This window comes from Mya arenaria, chromosome 17, assembly GCF_026914265.1.
Source record: "Mya arenaria isolate MELC-2E11 chromosome 17, ASM2691426v1".
Taxonomy (NCBI): domain Eukaryota; kingdom Metazoa; phylum Mollusca; class Bivalvia; order Myida; family Myidae; genus Mya; species Mya arenaria.
The window spans coordinates 35,716,100-35,730,950 of NC_069138.1; the positions used below are offsets into that span (position 1 = coordinate 35,716,100).

Sequence of the window (14,851 nt, forward strand, 5' to 3'; positions counted from 1 at the left end):
AGTTTTTCTCCATGAAAGAAAGTACAAAGAATGTAGATTAATATAGTACTTTTATTTTGTAAAGAATTGGACAGTAATAGAGCATGTCCTTATACATTGGTTACATTGGTTACTGAGATTTGAAATTACGTAGTTGCACACGAATCTTTAACCAGAGTTTCTGAGTAAAAAACAAAGGGCCATACTTTGCATTAAATGCATGATAGATTTATCCAACTTGCTTATTGCAGGTGGTGTGCTGCTTAGGAAACCTTGCATAAAGCTTCAATATTAAACATTCAGTGGTTACTGAGATATAAACTTCATTGTAGTTGTACGAAAATGTTAACCAGCAATTCTATGTCCTAATATATAGGGCCATAATTTGTATTGAATGCAAGATAGAGTTATCTAATTTGCCTATTTAAGTTGGTGTGATGGTTTGGAAGCCTTTTACAAAGGGTTAATAGTATACATAAAGTACTTGCTGAGATAAAATATCATCAGTACTTGCACGCAAAACCTTAAGCAAGGCGTGACGTCGACGCCGGCGCCAGAGTGAGTATTTTAGCTCTCCTTATTATTCGATTAGTCAAGCTTAAAAACATAAACACAGTCTTTTTATACATGTTGTATCTATTACAAAAACAGCAACAACAAGTTAGCATAAAATCCAATTTGTTAAACACAACATACTTATTGTAAAACCCATTCATTATTATCTTTTCCTACATGAGATATCCTCGCTTTTATTCATATATGGGATATACAGGCTAAATATGTTGTACATTGAAGCTTGGTTGCTACACAGGCTTCATATGCTATATAAGCTGCACGTTGTAGCCTGGTTACTACACAGGCTATATAAGCTGCACGTGGTAGCCTGTTTACTACACAGGCTATATAAGCTGCACGTGGTAGCCTGTTTACTACACAGGCTATATAAGCTGCACGTGGTAGCCTGTTTACTACACAGGCTATATAAGCTGCACGTGGTAGCCTGTTTACTACACAGGCTATATAAGCTGCACGTGGTAGCCTGTTTACTACACAGGCTATATAAGCTGCACGTGGTAGCCTGTTTACTACACAGGCTATATAAGCTGCACGTGGTAGCCTGTTTACTACACAGGCTATATAAGCTGCACGTGGTAGCCTGTTTACTACACAGGCTATATAAGCTGCACGTGGTAGCCTGTTTACTACACAGGCTATATAAGCTGCACGTTGTAGCCTGTTTACTACACAGGCTATATAAGCTGCACGTTGTAGCCTGGTTACTACACAAGCTACACATTGGGTAATTTTAGAGTGGCGCGCGATGTAAGCGTCCCTTCCAACCCGCTAGTGTAATGCATGTACACATATATAAAAAAGCTGATCATTTTTACTAGAGTTGCTGCTGATAAGTACGTGATAGTAATTGTATGTCCTACACAGTATTCTTTATTGTTGCACGCTCTTTTTTGACTAAGCATGTAGCAGCCTGTTTACTAAACAGGCTACACCGGCTACATAGGCTGCACGTTGCAGCCTGTTTACTACACAGGCTAAATCGGCTACGTAGGCTGCACGTTGCAGCCTGTTTACTACATAGGCTACATAGGCTACATCGGCTACATAGGCTAACTTCACAGACATCTTGTTTCGTTCATGTTTTTTCTGTGAAATTAGGTGTTTTATCAGTGAAATTAAACAGTGAAAGTTTTCACGGCAGGCTAAGAAGCGGAAATAACAAATTTAAGACCTACTTTTAAATCAGTTGCTGTTCCCTTCCCTTTGTTAAAAAAATGAGTATCTGACTTTTAAAACAGCAAATTATGTCAAAAATAATAATTACATAATAAAATGAACATTTTACATTACTTACCATTTGTTTCGTATTGGTTATCCCTTTTCAAAACGTTTTCTGGAAGCTGAATGGTCCGAAACATTTGCTTTCGTACACAATCATTACAAACAAAAAAAACTAACAAGTGCTCGAACATACTTTCTTACCTCGATTTTTTTCCAAGAATAATGGAGGCTTAGTACTACTCGACCTGGTGTCGGCGTCTGCGTCCGGTCAAAGTTTTAGGGCAAGCCGACATTTTCAGTTATAACTATGGAAGGGTATTAACGCAAAAATTACATCTTGCTTTCTTACGTTACATCGTGCTTTCTGACTTGTACATCTTGGATTCTTACTTTTACATTTTGCATTATGACATGCACACAATGCATTCTATTTTTATAATTATTTTGTTGATAAAAAAAAATAATTCTAAAATCATTGATTTGGAAATTTGCAACTTGTCATTGTCAGCTGGAAATATAATTTGACCCACAGAGTTTTAGTAATAAATACAAAAATTGGTTAAATCGTTTTGTATATATATTTACCTTATTTCCTCCATAGTGGAAATGGAAATTTTAAAAACAAAGGGACGTAACTTGGTAAACTGAATCCGAACCGCAATACGGACTTTACCGAGAATATAACTGTAGCGCCACCTGTTAGCATAATTTGGGTGTCACATATTATTACACCAGATGTCGCGTCGTATTATGCTTGCTGCATTCGGCTTTCGGCTATGCGTCATTCTACCTTATGACATTCGTCATTCAAGCTGAGTAAATAGACCTAAATACAAACAGTTGCAGGTTAAGTTATTGAATTAATATACCAGATCAACAAATGAATAATAATTGATCGTTAAATAACGATATCAACATACAATTAAGCAAGACGCACACAGCAGAAAGCATAATGTGCATGTAAGAAAGCAACATGTAAAAGTCAGAATGCAAGATGTACAAGACAGAATGCAAGATGCACAAGTTAGAAAGCACGATGTAACGTAAGAAAGCAAGATGTAATTTTTGCGTTAATACCCTTCCATATATAACTCTAGTATAATAATTATAGAAATAAATGGGTGAACCAAAGTTTATCGGTAACTGTTAATAAAGTATTCATCTGAAACACGAATATATAATAAACCTCTTGGAGAAATAGTTCCTCCAAATCCGGCGTAGGTATGACCACAGCGGTTTTCTCTCGATATTTTACTCTTTATGTAACCTATTGACAATATAATGTATGTATATATTATATTGTCAATGGGTTATATACAGAGTAAAATATATACATTATTTTACTCTATATATAACCTATTGACAATATATTTATATATAGGGTAATGTAATTGTAAGAGAAATCCGAGTGACGGTCTACGTAATCGGCGATCAAAACTATGCGTGAGAGGCGTCCCACGAGTAGCACTATGCGTGAGGGGAGTCACACGAGTAGCACTATGCGTGAGGGGCGTCCCACAAGTAGCATTATGCGTGAGGGGTGTCACACGAGTAGCCATATGCGTGAGGGGTGTCCCACGAGTAGCACTATGCGTGAGGGGCGTCCCACGAGTAGCACTATGCGTGAGGGCCGTCCCACGAGTAGCACTATGCGTGAGGGGCGTCCCACGAGTAGCACTATGCGTGAAGGGTGTCCCACGAGTAGCACTATGCGTGAGGGGTGTCCCACGAGTAGCACTATGCGTGACTGGTTTCCCACGAGTAGTACTATGCGTGAGGGGCGTCCCACGAGTAGCACTATGCGTGACGTGTGTCCCACGAGTAGCACTATTCGTGAGGGGAGTCCCACGAGTAGCACTATGCGTGAGGGGCGTCCCACGAGTAGCACTATGCACGAGGGGCGTCCTACGAGTAGCACTATGCGTGAGTGTTGTACCACGAGTAGCACTATGCGCGAGGGGCGTCCCACGAGTAGCACTATGCGTGAGGGGCGTTCCACGAGTAGCACTAGGCGTGAGGGGCGTCTCGCGAGTAGCACTATGTGTGAGGGGCGTCCCACGAGTAGCACTATGCGTGAGGGGCGTCCCACGAGTAGCACTAGGCGTGAGGGGCGTCCCATGAGTAGCACTATTCGTGAGGGGCGTCTCGCGAGTAGCACTATGCGTGAGGGGCGTCCCACGAGTAGCACTATGCGTGAGGGGCGTCCCAAGAGTAGCACTATGCGTGAGGGGGCGTCCCACGAGAAGCACTATGCATGAGGGGCGTCCCACGAGTAGCACTATGCATGAGGGGCGTCCCACGAGTAGCACTATGCGTGAGGGGCGTCCCACGAGTAGCACTATGCGTGAGGGGCGTCCCACGAGTAGTTCTATGCGTGAGGGGCGTCACACGAGTAGCACTATGCGTGAGGGGCGTCCCACGAGTAGCACTATGCATGAGGGGCGTCCCACGAGTAGCACTATGCGTGAGGGGCGTCCCACGAGTAGCACTATGTGTGAGGGGTGTCATACGAGTAGCACTATGCGTGAGGGGTGTCCCACGAGTAGCACTATACGTGAGAGGCCTCCCACGAGGAGCACTGTACTTGAGGTGCGTCTCGCGAGTAGCACTATGTGTCAGGTGTTCCCCATGGGCAGCAAAGAGGTATGCTAAAAGGGAACGTTTAGAAAAATATATTAAGCTACTAACAAATCTCCGAAAAAAAGCATAATCGGACCATACATGGTTACAATCTTGTTATCAGTATTCAATAGTTTCCGAAATGTACATGCTTATTTAGTTAGTAGAACTTTAAAGGTGTATCACTCAAAATGTCTATTTGTTATACATGTATATGTATTCATTTTGAGTAAGAGTGTCACTTTAAATGTCTGATGCAATACATTTTAATGCTTGGCCAAAGGCTTAATTTGTAGTACAAATATACTTTCAAAGGAGGGAAAATCGACACTCTGTGTGTATATTTTTTCCTTGTAGAATCGAAAGCAGAAATTCAGAGCCTTATCCGTTGTTTTCAATTTATAGCACACGAAACTGAATAAGGCATTATTTCTGCCATTTGGAACAAGACCTGCTTTAAATCAGTGTTGGTTATCTAAATTGATGACCAAACAACATATCCTTATATGAATATATTAATTAGAGGAAAAGGTATGTGACCAAAGTTTCACTGACATGGATGGATGGATGGTTTTTCGTTTTGAAAATATACCAAAATAAGCTGATTCTGCTTTGTCATGACTGTATGTCTTTAATAAAAAACACTTTTTTGGCTCACCTCGCTTTATTTTTGATACACAAATATCAAAACCTCGCATCATAATAGGTGTCCAGGATCTTTAAAATCTAGATGTCAGTGAAGCTTTAGATAACTGTGACGATTAAACACAATTTTGCTTTGGTTCTTGGTTTTGTTTGCATGCTCATTTGAATATCTAGATCATAAAAACACATTCATTGGTGCAAAAAATCTAGCAGAGCGTGGTTTCGATCCACGGACCTCTTGGTTATGGGCCCCGCACGTTTCCACTGCGCCACTCTGCTCGTCCAACTAGTCCGTCCTCTGTTGACAATTTAAAATGCCGGATGCAATACATTTCAATATTTTGCCAAGGGCCATATTTTTAGTAACTGAAATTTCTTTTATTTGAAAGGAAATCGATATTACATGTATGTGTGTCTCCCTTTCCACTGTACCATCGAAAGTAAATGGGCTGCTGTCTTCTAACATGCGGAACGGAATAAAAGCACTTTACCGAGTTTGAACAAGACCTGCTTTATCTCGGTGTAGATTTCAAACATAAATGGTTTGTTATTTTGAGAATATACTTCAAACAAACTGAACCATCTGTGCCTTCGTTTTCTTTCACTTATGAAAATTAACTTTATATATCAACTTGCTTTAACTGTGATATTGAAATGCAGTTCCATATCCGTGTATATTATCGCATTACGATAGTGTCTTGGTTCTTTAAAATCTAGATATATCAGTAGTTTTGGCTGCATATTTTTTTTCTCTAAAGAATATAATCATATAAAAATATGTTTGTTGGTCATCAGTTTGAAAAATAATTATGCCGATTAAACACAATCTAGCTTTGATTCTTTATATTGTTTGAATACTCATATATATATCTGTATCATAACTAACAGTGGTGCAAAAAATTTAGCAGAGCGTGGTTTCGATCCACGGACCTCTGGGTTATGGGCCCAGCACGCTTCCACTGCGCCACTCTGCTCTCTATACTTGTTCGTCAATAAATAGTTTATCAACTTGAATTGCTGATGACCATTTTTTTGAATTGGGATAATAACACCAGATGCCATGGAACTTGGAAATGACTTAATGTCCAATATATGATTAAAAGAGGAATTCAATGATTAGTGAAAGTGATACCTTAAAATACTCGTATACCACATTGTCAATAGAGGCTGCCTTATTTGATACTCAGTGGTGAATATTCACATACGTCGGCATACGTTACTTTTATCCGTTATATTGTGACTGCGCCATAATGATTTTATAACAGCAACCGTTAAGACTTTGCACAGTAACAGTAAGTATATAAAAGCTTGTAGTTTGTTTTCCCTACAGCTTATGTAACCCAAATATTGAAATATGTTTATACCATTTAGACACTGAAATGGCATACGCAAATACCACAGGGAACAGTGGCTAATACTGGAGAAATGCAAATGTATGCAAGCAACATATTAAGTGCACGATATTTGACATATCCTTAGATGTCCCCTCGAGTATTTTAGAATATGTTTGTCATGTTGATTATGTATTCTGCTGCAAATTAGGTAAAGTGCCTTTATTTTCTTAACAGATACTGCACATTTAAAACCATGAACAGGTGCAGGGGCGGTTTCAGTATTTGACGTTATAGAGGGCGCACTTTGGGGGCGGGGACGTGCTGATCTTCACCCGGAAACGGGTGGACTGGACTGGAGTCCGGAATGCCACTTACTTTTGAACTGGGATCCGCATTAAATATTTATATATTAAATAAAGTTATATTACTTATTCTATTTTATCAGATTTAGCTTCAATATTTAATAAGTGACTAAAGACGGTCCCTTTATTTGACGTTGTGTGTCCATGGAACATTTTCCTTACTATGAGACAAACACTACACTTCATGTTTAAATGTGGAACGGGGTACTCCACAAATACAGATTTTATTGAGGTTCTCTCCGAGAACACAAATGTGCATGTATTATTTGGTAATATTGCCATATTGACGATAAATATGTGAATAAACGTCACCATGTTCGTCTTAGTGATTGCTATTCACCGAGAACTGCCCGTAGCCTTTGTGGTAGGCTTTCAAATTCATTAAGATTTTACAATTCAAAATCTAAATTTTACTTTCGGTGCACATCATTAATATTACTTCTTATTGCACCCCTACCCCCATAATTCCTATGTTGAAACGGAATCATCACGGTTTGGCATGTAATGAAATGAAATAGAAAACACAAATGTATTTATTATATCTGCGGTATAGGAGTACTACTTGGTATAGATTTGTTTACTCGTGCGTAAATAAGTAGTTTTCCTCGTGCTTCTAAAGTATTGAATTGGTCATTCGACGCTCAGACGGGATAGTATAAACTTCTTTCAAATTGTCAAATTTTCATTTACTATGGATACTGTGTCATGCATATTTATCTTTCCAGTTTGGTAATTTTCTGTTACCATGGCAGTGCAAGTGATGTTGAGTCTGAGAGTGGGTGCCGCAGTGGTTCCGGACTCTATGACTGCTCTTTAGCAGTGTTTTTTTTCTATTTGATTTGTGTATAAGAACATTGAAGCCAGGTGTATTTTGCTGGCACATTTTTTTTTTCTTGGAACCATTTGCCCTGAATGTGAGTGTATTTCTGATTAAAGTATCCCGTCTGTGGCACACCTACATTGTCTTCTTTTTACATTATTATCCTTTTATAGGTAAATAATAAATTATCTATGTTTGGCATGTAATGTAATGAAATAGAAAACATAAAGTTAGTCATTAATGCACTTGCAGCAGCCGTCAAAGTAGAAAAAGTCCAGCTCTACATCATCTAGGTCGTCTACTTTTTTCACACCATCCTTCACAGCAACGCCGATATACATACCGTTCTCCTGCGAACATTGGCAACCTCTACAGAAGCGCAACGCTCTGAAATGTCAAATGATTGCTATGATTTTATTTCATTGAAATAAGTCATTACACAACAGGGAAAAGACCGACAGGGCTTTCTTGTTTACTGGTACAGTAATGAAATAAAGAGAGTATAAGAAAATAAGAAACCTACATGTGAACGAGGCGGTATTTGAACGAACCAGAAACATTACCATGAATTAACCTTTGGATATCGTGATTTGCAGTACTCAAACTCAAAGTATAACTGAACAAGCTTCTAAGCATTACAGTCAAACCTAGATGAACGGTCACCTGCTTTAAAAGGCCACCTGCCTTATCGGACCACTCCAAATTTCCCCCGTACGTTTTACTATATACAGTACGTGCATTAAGAGGCCAACTTTCTAACGCGACCGCGGTCACTAATTTACCGCAATATAAACTCTAATTATATTATCAAACTTACGTGCAGCTGTGCACGGCGAAGTACTGCTTGTTTGTACCAAACTGCAGAATGGTTCGTTCGCGTCCATTCACATTGCTTCGTTTATTTGGAGCAATAAATGCCACGTTCCTGAAAGAATAGATCAATGCCAAATAGCCTCATATGTATTTACGGTGTTATTCGTATGTATAAAAATTACAAATAAAAAAGGTCACAACTGTCAATTTGTGAGAGTGCAGCTTTAATATGAAATGACGTACGATCTACAACATCCGTGTTCCACGGCGGCCAATTGTCGCTTCTTCAGTTTTTTGGCGAATGTGCTTCTGCAGCTAAAACCGCATGTCGTATCAAAATAAGATATTCTTGGTTCCACGACAGTTCTGTTTGTGAAGCCGCTCATGTATCTACTCTCATATAGCCGCTGCTCCTCGGGGGATCGGAAGTACCCCGGAAAGAAGGAGTTGATGTTTTCAGCGTTGATCTCCTTTTCTTTAGAATCTCGATGTCTAAAACAATGATTACATATTAGAAAGAAAGGAAACAAAATGTGAAACAATTTAATAAACGGCTTTCCGCATGTATACGTTTCGCATATAACATATACATATGCTATTATATGTTTAAAGTGACGCTCTTATTCAAAATTAAAACATACACATGTATAACAAACACAAATTTCGATTGATAAAACTTAAACTACTTACTAAATAATGCATTTATGGAAAATATTAATCACTGATAACAAGATTGAAACCGTATATTTAATAGATGAATATGCAAAAATATTAAATGATTTGTGAATGCTAAAAGATTTACTGTGAAATACTATAGTCTCATAAGGTAGAAATACTGTATTTTTTATGCGTACATTTCTTTCAAATTAAACTCGGTATCCTTCATAAGAACCATTGTTTTCGACATTTATTCATCATTTGGAAAAATAAAACAATTGTAATTATTGTGGTTAATCTAATTTGGGAGTAAGAGTGCATCTTTAAAGGGACTGTCTCGCAGATGAAAAAATAGCGAAAAAAAAATTGTCTAAAAATGACATAAACTTGGCATCGATGTGTTCAATGCATTGAAACTTAATTATTAATGTACCACATAGTTTACAATTTATTTAAGTTTAGCAGTTATTTTGTATTTTTCCATTAAAAAAAGTTACTGGGTATGTCTACCGGGTAGAATTCATTCCTTATGCGTGATTGGCTAGTCGGCGTTATCACGTGATAATACCGAGGTAGGTTTATAGCTTAATTATGTCATCCTACTTGTGGTAGTCTTGATAGCTCAGTAAGGAAGACACCAGTCTTCAATTTTGGCGACGCTGGTACGAACCCGGGCTCCGACACATTTTTTTTAACATTTTGGTACCTTTTTTACAATTTTGACATCAAAGCGTAACACATTCTATTAGATAATTGTCCTGAGATTCGTTACAAAAAAAAACAAAACTTTTTTGGTGCAAGTCTGTGAGACAGTCCCTTTAAATGGTTATGGTACTCGTTTTAAGGATTGATTCTTCTGTTTCGTGCGTTCATGCAGTATGACCTTTACCCTTTTCCCACGGTGCAAAAGAGAATGGTCAAAATACAAATGTTTTAAACGTTCATGTTTGATTTAGTTTTGAGGAACAACTTTTTTCATGGGTAAAAGACACATTCTTTGCAACATGTTTTGGGGTAATAAGAAGTTGAGATAAATTTACGAACGATGATATGTACAAATGATGTATAGTATGTGCTATGCTTCTAATTATTGAACCTCAAAACTAAATAATAAAAAAAGACGTTGCACCGTGGAAGGCCCTTAATGTTAAATCGTTGAATGTACACCATATAACAAAGTGTAATTACAATTTCATTCTCTGTCTCTCATTATAAAGGGGTTTCTTGAATTGTTTTTGTAATAAGCTATGTTTTAAAGTTTACATACGAAAAGGGGTGTGATAAAAATATCAATAAAAACAAGGTATTACCTTAATTCCTGATTAATGAATACAGCTATGACCTCAGCAAATGTCAGGCAGAGAACACCTAATAGGATTGCCTGCAAACATACAAAATGACGAGGATCAGCCGTTTATGCACCAGCCACTTGTCACCACGGCCCCCAGGTCAGAGAATAGCGGGGACTTTGACCTTCGGTCCAGCCAAGCCCGGGTAAAATCCCCGCCTTGCGGAGACGAACTAATGGTAAAATCCCCGGCAAATGCCCCCGTACCCCAGAGACCCTAGGTGAGGCCAATTCTCCGATATTTTTGGCACGAAGACAAAACCACCGCATTCACCCGGAACTGCGAGGCAACCCGGAAGGTAAAAACACGTCCCATTTCCCCGGCTATCCCCGGTATACCCCCGGACCGGTGGGGGGGGGGCGTGGTTACAATTGACTGGTGCATTAGTTCTATGATTGACCTTGCTGAAATACCTATACGTTAATAAAAGTCACTAGTAAAACGTTATTTTTGCCTTATTGTATCTGCATGTATACGTAAAAAAAGTAATAAATATAAGCTGGTATTTTATATGGACATACTATCCAGCCCACTGACCAATAAGAAACTGTTTATACTTTATACGCATAGGGGCTATTATGACATGACGCTTTTCTGGTGACCTGGCGAGTTTGGTGTGTAAACACGTGCTGCCCTAAACTCATAACGTTTAAGGGCTTCGCTTTGGCCGACAGTTTTCTTTTCATCGACAATTTTACTTTAATTCATCAGGGATTCTATGTCTACGAGGGGCTGCGAAGTTTGTTGAACCTTATCACCAAAACAAAAGATCTGTTGAAAATTCAATGTTGCCAGTTAACGAACAAAGAGCAATGATTCGGAAAACATAATTATGTTTATTTGGTATTGCTTTAAATTTTTAGGAAATGACGTCAATACGTGACAAGTTACATATTGTAGCGTGATATTACCCCGTCTATATTTGGTGTTTTCATATTGTAGAAAACGTTCAAGAACATTTTCAGATAGTTTTGACCGGCGTGAACTTCACATATTTGTTCTGTCATGGTTACCAGAACTCAGGATGTAACAATTGTATTGATCTACATTTATACCAGTTTTCAAAACTTGTTAAAAATATGTGTTCCTTTAACGTTACAATTTCGCGAACATCCCGAACACCTCTCGAACACCATGTAGTTGTTACTTATGTATTTGAAAGTAATATTCGATAGAGGAACCCAACACCATACATTTATATAAAGCAATATATAAGCGCCTTGCTTATAGAGCAATGAAAATGAAGTATGATATTTGATTATACGACGAAATGATAATAATACAGACCAATATCCGAGTCTTGCTACAGTCCGCCATTCTAATGTTTTCGACAGTTTTTGCCAACCAACGTTCTAAAAGTTTAAAAGTAAAAACACTTACAATTATAGCGTTATCAATAACAAATTAATATGATATTTACTATAAAGGGCACAATATTTCATGACCATCAGTAAAACAGTCGAAAAGATGAGATAATTACATATATACGATATATATATATATATATATATATATATATATATATATATATATATATATATATATATATATATATATATATATATATATATAATCAATTTAATCGTACACCCAGTTAAAATTTACATGTGACTACCAGTTGTTAAAATTACGATCTTGAGTGAGTCACGCCTGGCAAACAGTTATGCCACATTCCTCCGATTCTGAAGGAGCGTGCGCGTCAAATGGTTGCGGTTGCCCCCTAACTTACCCCCCCCCCCACTCAAATCCTGGACCGCCCCTGATAAGATTAGGTCAATGATGTTTAGCAATGAATAAAAAAGACGTTTTTTCTTGCTGCTGAATGATGTGAATACTAATACAGTGTTTACGACAAAGAAAAGTTCGACAGAGACTTAACAAGAGAAACATAACGTATACAACAGCAGAAATAGCACATACAAAATATCACAGATTTGAATTATCCCGCATACTACTAGAAATATGTCAACATAAACCTAGGAAATGCATGCTTGCTGAATATGATTCAGCCCGTCCATTGAAAGTAGAAAGCATTAATAAACAGCCATGTTAAAACAAACAGTTGCAAATTTCAAGAAGCAGATGTAAAAAAACCTTATATATCAATAATTGGTAAATAAAGAAACGCTGAACTTACGAAACTGGTATCAAATAATTATGAACTTTTTACAAAAGTACCGCATGACACAAGGCATAATACTTCCATGAACATCTCATCCGATGGGTACACAAATACGATACGTAATGCACCAGTCAATTGTAACCACGCCCCCCCCCCCCAGGTCGGGGAATAGCGGGGACTTTGACTTTCGGTCCAGCCAACCCCGGGTAAAATCCCCGCCTTGCGGAGACGAAATGATGGTAAAATCCCTGCCAAATGCCCCCGGCACCCCAGGGACCCTAGGTAAGGCCCATTCCCCGCTATTTTTTGCGCGAAGACAAAACCACCGCATTCACCCGGCACTGCGGGGACACCTGAAAGGTAAAAACATGGTCCATTTCCCCGGCTATCCCCGGTATACCCCCGGACCTGGGGGGGGGGCGTGGTTACAATTGACTGGTGCATAATATGATAGTTCAATTTATCTTCATAGTTCACTGAATTCTATTTAAAAGAATGTCAATAGTTGTTACTTTTATGCAATCAAAATAACCAAAAAGCTAGTTTACTTACAAACTGACGCCTCTTGTTATTCCTAGTTGTTCAAAAACAATATTGTATCAACTAGTTATGGAGATATTAAATACCGCGGATGATCCTCGCGTGTTTTATAAACAGGTAGTTATCTTTTAGAGCATATTTGAATTCAATGAAGCATTGGCAATTAAACATTTTTAAACCCCCCGGTGATGGGGATGGGGATGTTAATGAAAGGCAAACTGGTGCATTTACGCTTTGAAACCGTCTTAGTTGAGTTGGTTTAATAAACTCGAATCAAACCATTTTAATTGGTTAACTTACTTTTATAATCGATCAATCAGAGTATGTCATGCCCCACGAATTCGTTCAATTAAATAAATATACAATAGTTATTTATGAGCTATATTGATAAATGATTCAGGAAGATATTTTTAACATGTGTTTTGGTGAATACCCGAAAGCTTACCCATTAGTCAGCCAACTTTTTTTTAAAATACGTTTTAAACTGATTACAATTTCAATGTCACCAATTTTGACCAGAGCCCATACTGTGTGGAGTTTGAGGCCCAGACCCAGAGGGGCCAATGCTTGAATGTAAGGAAGCATATTTGATAAAAAAAAAATGAAAAAATATGTGTACATGCTCTTGTATTTTATCGTAAAACCGATATTATAAAAATATTTGCATACGTTACGCAGCAGTCAATTATAACCACGCCCCAAGGTCCGGGGTATACGGGGGGAAATGGACCGTGTTTTTACTTTCCAGGTGGCCCCGCAGAGCCGAGTGAATGCGGTGGTTTGTTTTCACACCGAAAATAGCGGAAAATGTCCTTACCTAGGATGTCCCCGGGGTGCGGCGGCATTTGCAATTTTTACTTAAAAAATCTCGATTATAAGCCGAATTTCCCAATTGCTGTTTTGCACCGATTGTTTTGGTCCTGAGCATTTACGGAACGCGCTGAATATTGTCTTTTATTTCATTGAAAAGGATTTTTCACACTGTGCGCCGATGCTTTAATGGTCTAGATATATAAATGACCCAAACATGGTCAAGAATCAAAGAAAGACGGTGTATAATCATCGTCACAATTCTTCAATATTCCAAATATATGATGGATAACTTCAGAACTCTTTATATCAATTGGGCGATCTAATTTAAACGACGACGGGAACCCTATCGTTCTGTAGGCTGAAATTAAAAAGACAGGATATAACTCTGATTAATAAGTTATTCACAATACTTAAACACAAATGAAACGTAATACACAGAAAATCGTCTTTATTCCCTTCAAAATGGTTTTGGCAATTTCTGATATGCAAATGCAGTTTATCTGTGTACAGTCGAACCTCGTTTTCTCGAACTCTCAGGGACTGGCGAAAATACCTCGCGCCTCGGAAATTTCGAGCCAAGCGGGAATGTTTACGTTCAGTATAAAGTAATAGGTCCTCTCGTCTAGTTCGAGCCAACGAGGTTTTCGAGCCAAGCGAGTTCGAGCAAACGGGTTCGGCTGTAGTTTTATAGCATGACTATGGTGTTTTGGGTCTTTAAAATCAAGGTATCTGTGTAGTTTGGGCTGCATTATTTTCAATTCTCTAAAGAATGTAATCATATAAAGATATGTCTATCAAGGTCATTATTTTAGAAATAATTATGCCGATTAAACACAATCTAGCTTTGACTCTTTATATTTCTTGAATGCTCATTTATATATCTATATCAGTGGTGCAAAACTCTAGGAGAGCTTGGTTTCGATCCACGGACCTCTGGGTTATGGGCCCAGCACGCTTCCACTGCGCCACTCTGCTCCCTATTCTACACCATATTCGTTATT

At 38.3% G+C, this 14,851-nt stretch overlaps 3 protein-coding genes and 1 non-coding gene across 5 annotated transcripts; 2 read left to right on the forward strand and 2 right to left on the reverse strand.

Moving 5' to 3' along the window:
- The first annotated feature begins 3,215 nt into the window (after positions 1-3,215).
- Positions 3,216-4,034, forward strand: LOC128223434 (salivary glue protein Sgs-3-like). Its single transcript, XM_052932715.1, has one exon. It carries the CDS (start codon positions 3,216-3,218, stop codon positions 4,032-4,034), a length of 819 nt encoding a protein of 272 aa, XP_052788675.1.
- Positions 4,035-4,056: 22 nt separating this feature from the next.
- LOC128223435 (salivary glue protein Sgs-3-like) lies at positions 4,057-4,428 on the forward strand. Its single transcript, XM_052932716.1, has one exon. The coding sequence runs from the start codon at positions 4,057-4,059 to the stop codon at positions 4,426-4,428; it is 372 nt and encodes a 123-aa protein (XP_052788676.1).
- Positions 4,429-5,942: 1,514 nt separating this feature from the next.
- On the reverse strand, positions 5,943-6,014 carry Trnam-cau (transfer RNA methionine (anticodon CAU)). The gene has a single exon. It is a non-coding gene; the product is annotated as a tRNA-Met (tRNA).
- Positions 6,015-7,251: 1,237 nt separating this feature from the next.
- Positions 7,252-13,217, reverse strand: LOC128224451 (uncharacterized). 2 transcript variants are annotated; one of them, XM_052934289.1, is made up of 6 exons: positions 13,050-13,208; positions 11,663-11,727; positions 10,337-10,407; positions 8,613-8,861; positions 8,374-8,481; positions 7,252-7,943 (listed from the first exon to the last, which is right to left on the reverse strand). In XM_052934289.1, exons 2-6 carry the CDS (start codon positions 11,690-11,692, stop codon positions 7,787-7,789), a joined length of 615 nt encoding a protein of 204 aa, XP_052790249.1. In that variant the 5' UTR covers positions 11,693-11,727; positions 13,050-13,208; the 3' UTR covers positions 7,252-7,786. The 2 variants fall into 2 exon arrangements, with proteins under 2 accessions (XP_052790249.1, XP_052790250.1); XM_052934290.1 differs by lacking the exon at positions 8,374-8,481 and having other exon boundaries at positions 13,050-13,217.
- Positions 13,218-14,851: the final 1,634 nt, after the last annotated feature.

Excerpts from the sequence above, each read along its gene's own strand:
- LOC128223434 (XM_052932715.1), top strand. The coding sequence starts at position 3,216 with ATGCGTGAGAGGCGTCCCACGAGTAGCACTATGCGTGAGGGGAGTCAC.
- LOC128223435 (XM_052932716.1), top strand. The coding sequence starts at position 4,057 with ATGCATGAGGGGCGTCCCACGAGTAGCACTATGCGTGAGGGGCGTCCC.
- LOC128224451 (XM_052934289.1), bottom strand. The coding sequence starts at position 11,692 with ATGGCGGACTGTAGCAAGACTCGGATATTG. Across the intron at positions 10,408-11,662 it reads GTAGCAAGACTCGGATATTG|GCAATCCTATTAGGTGTTCT; the intron begins GTCTGTATTATT and ends GTATGTTTGCAG. Across the intron at positions 8,862-10,336 it reads TTCATTAATCAGGAATTAAG|ACATCGAGATTCTAAAGAAA; the intron begins GTAATACCTTGT and ends TCATTGTTTTAG.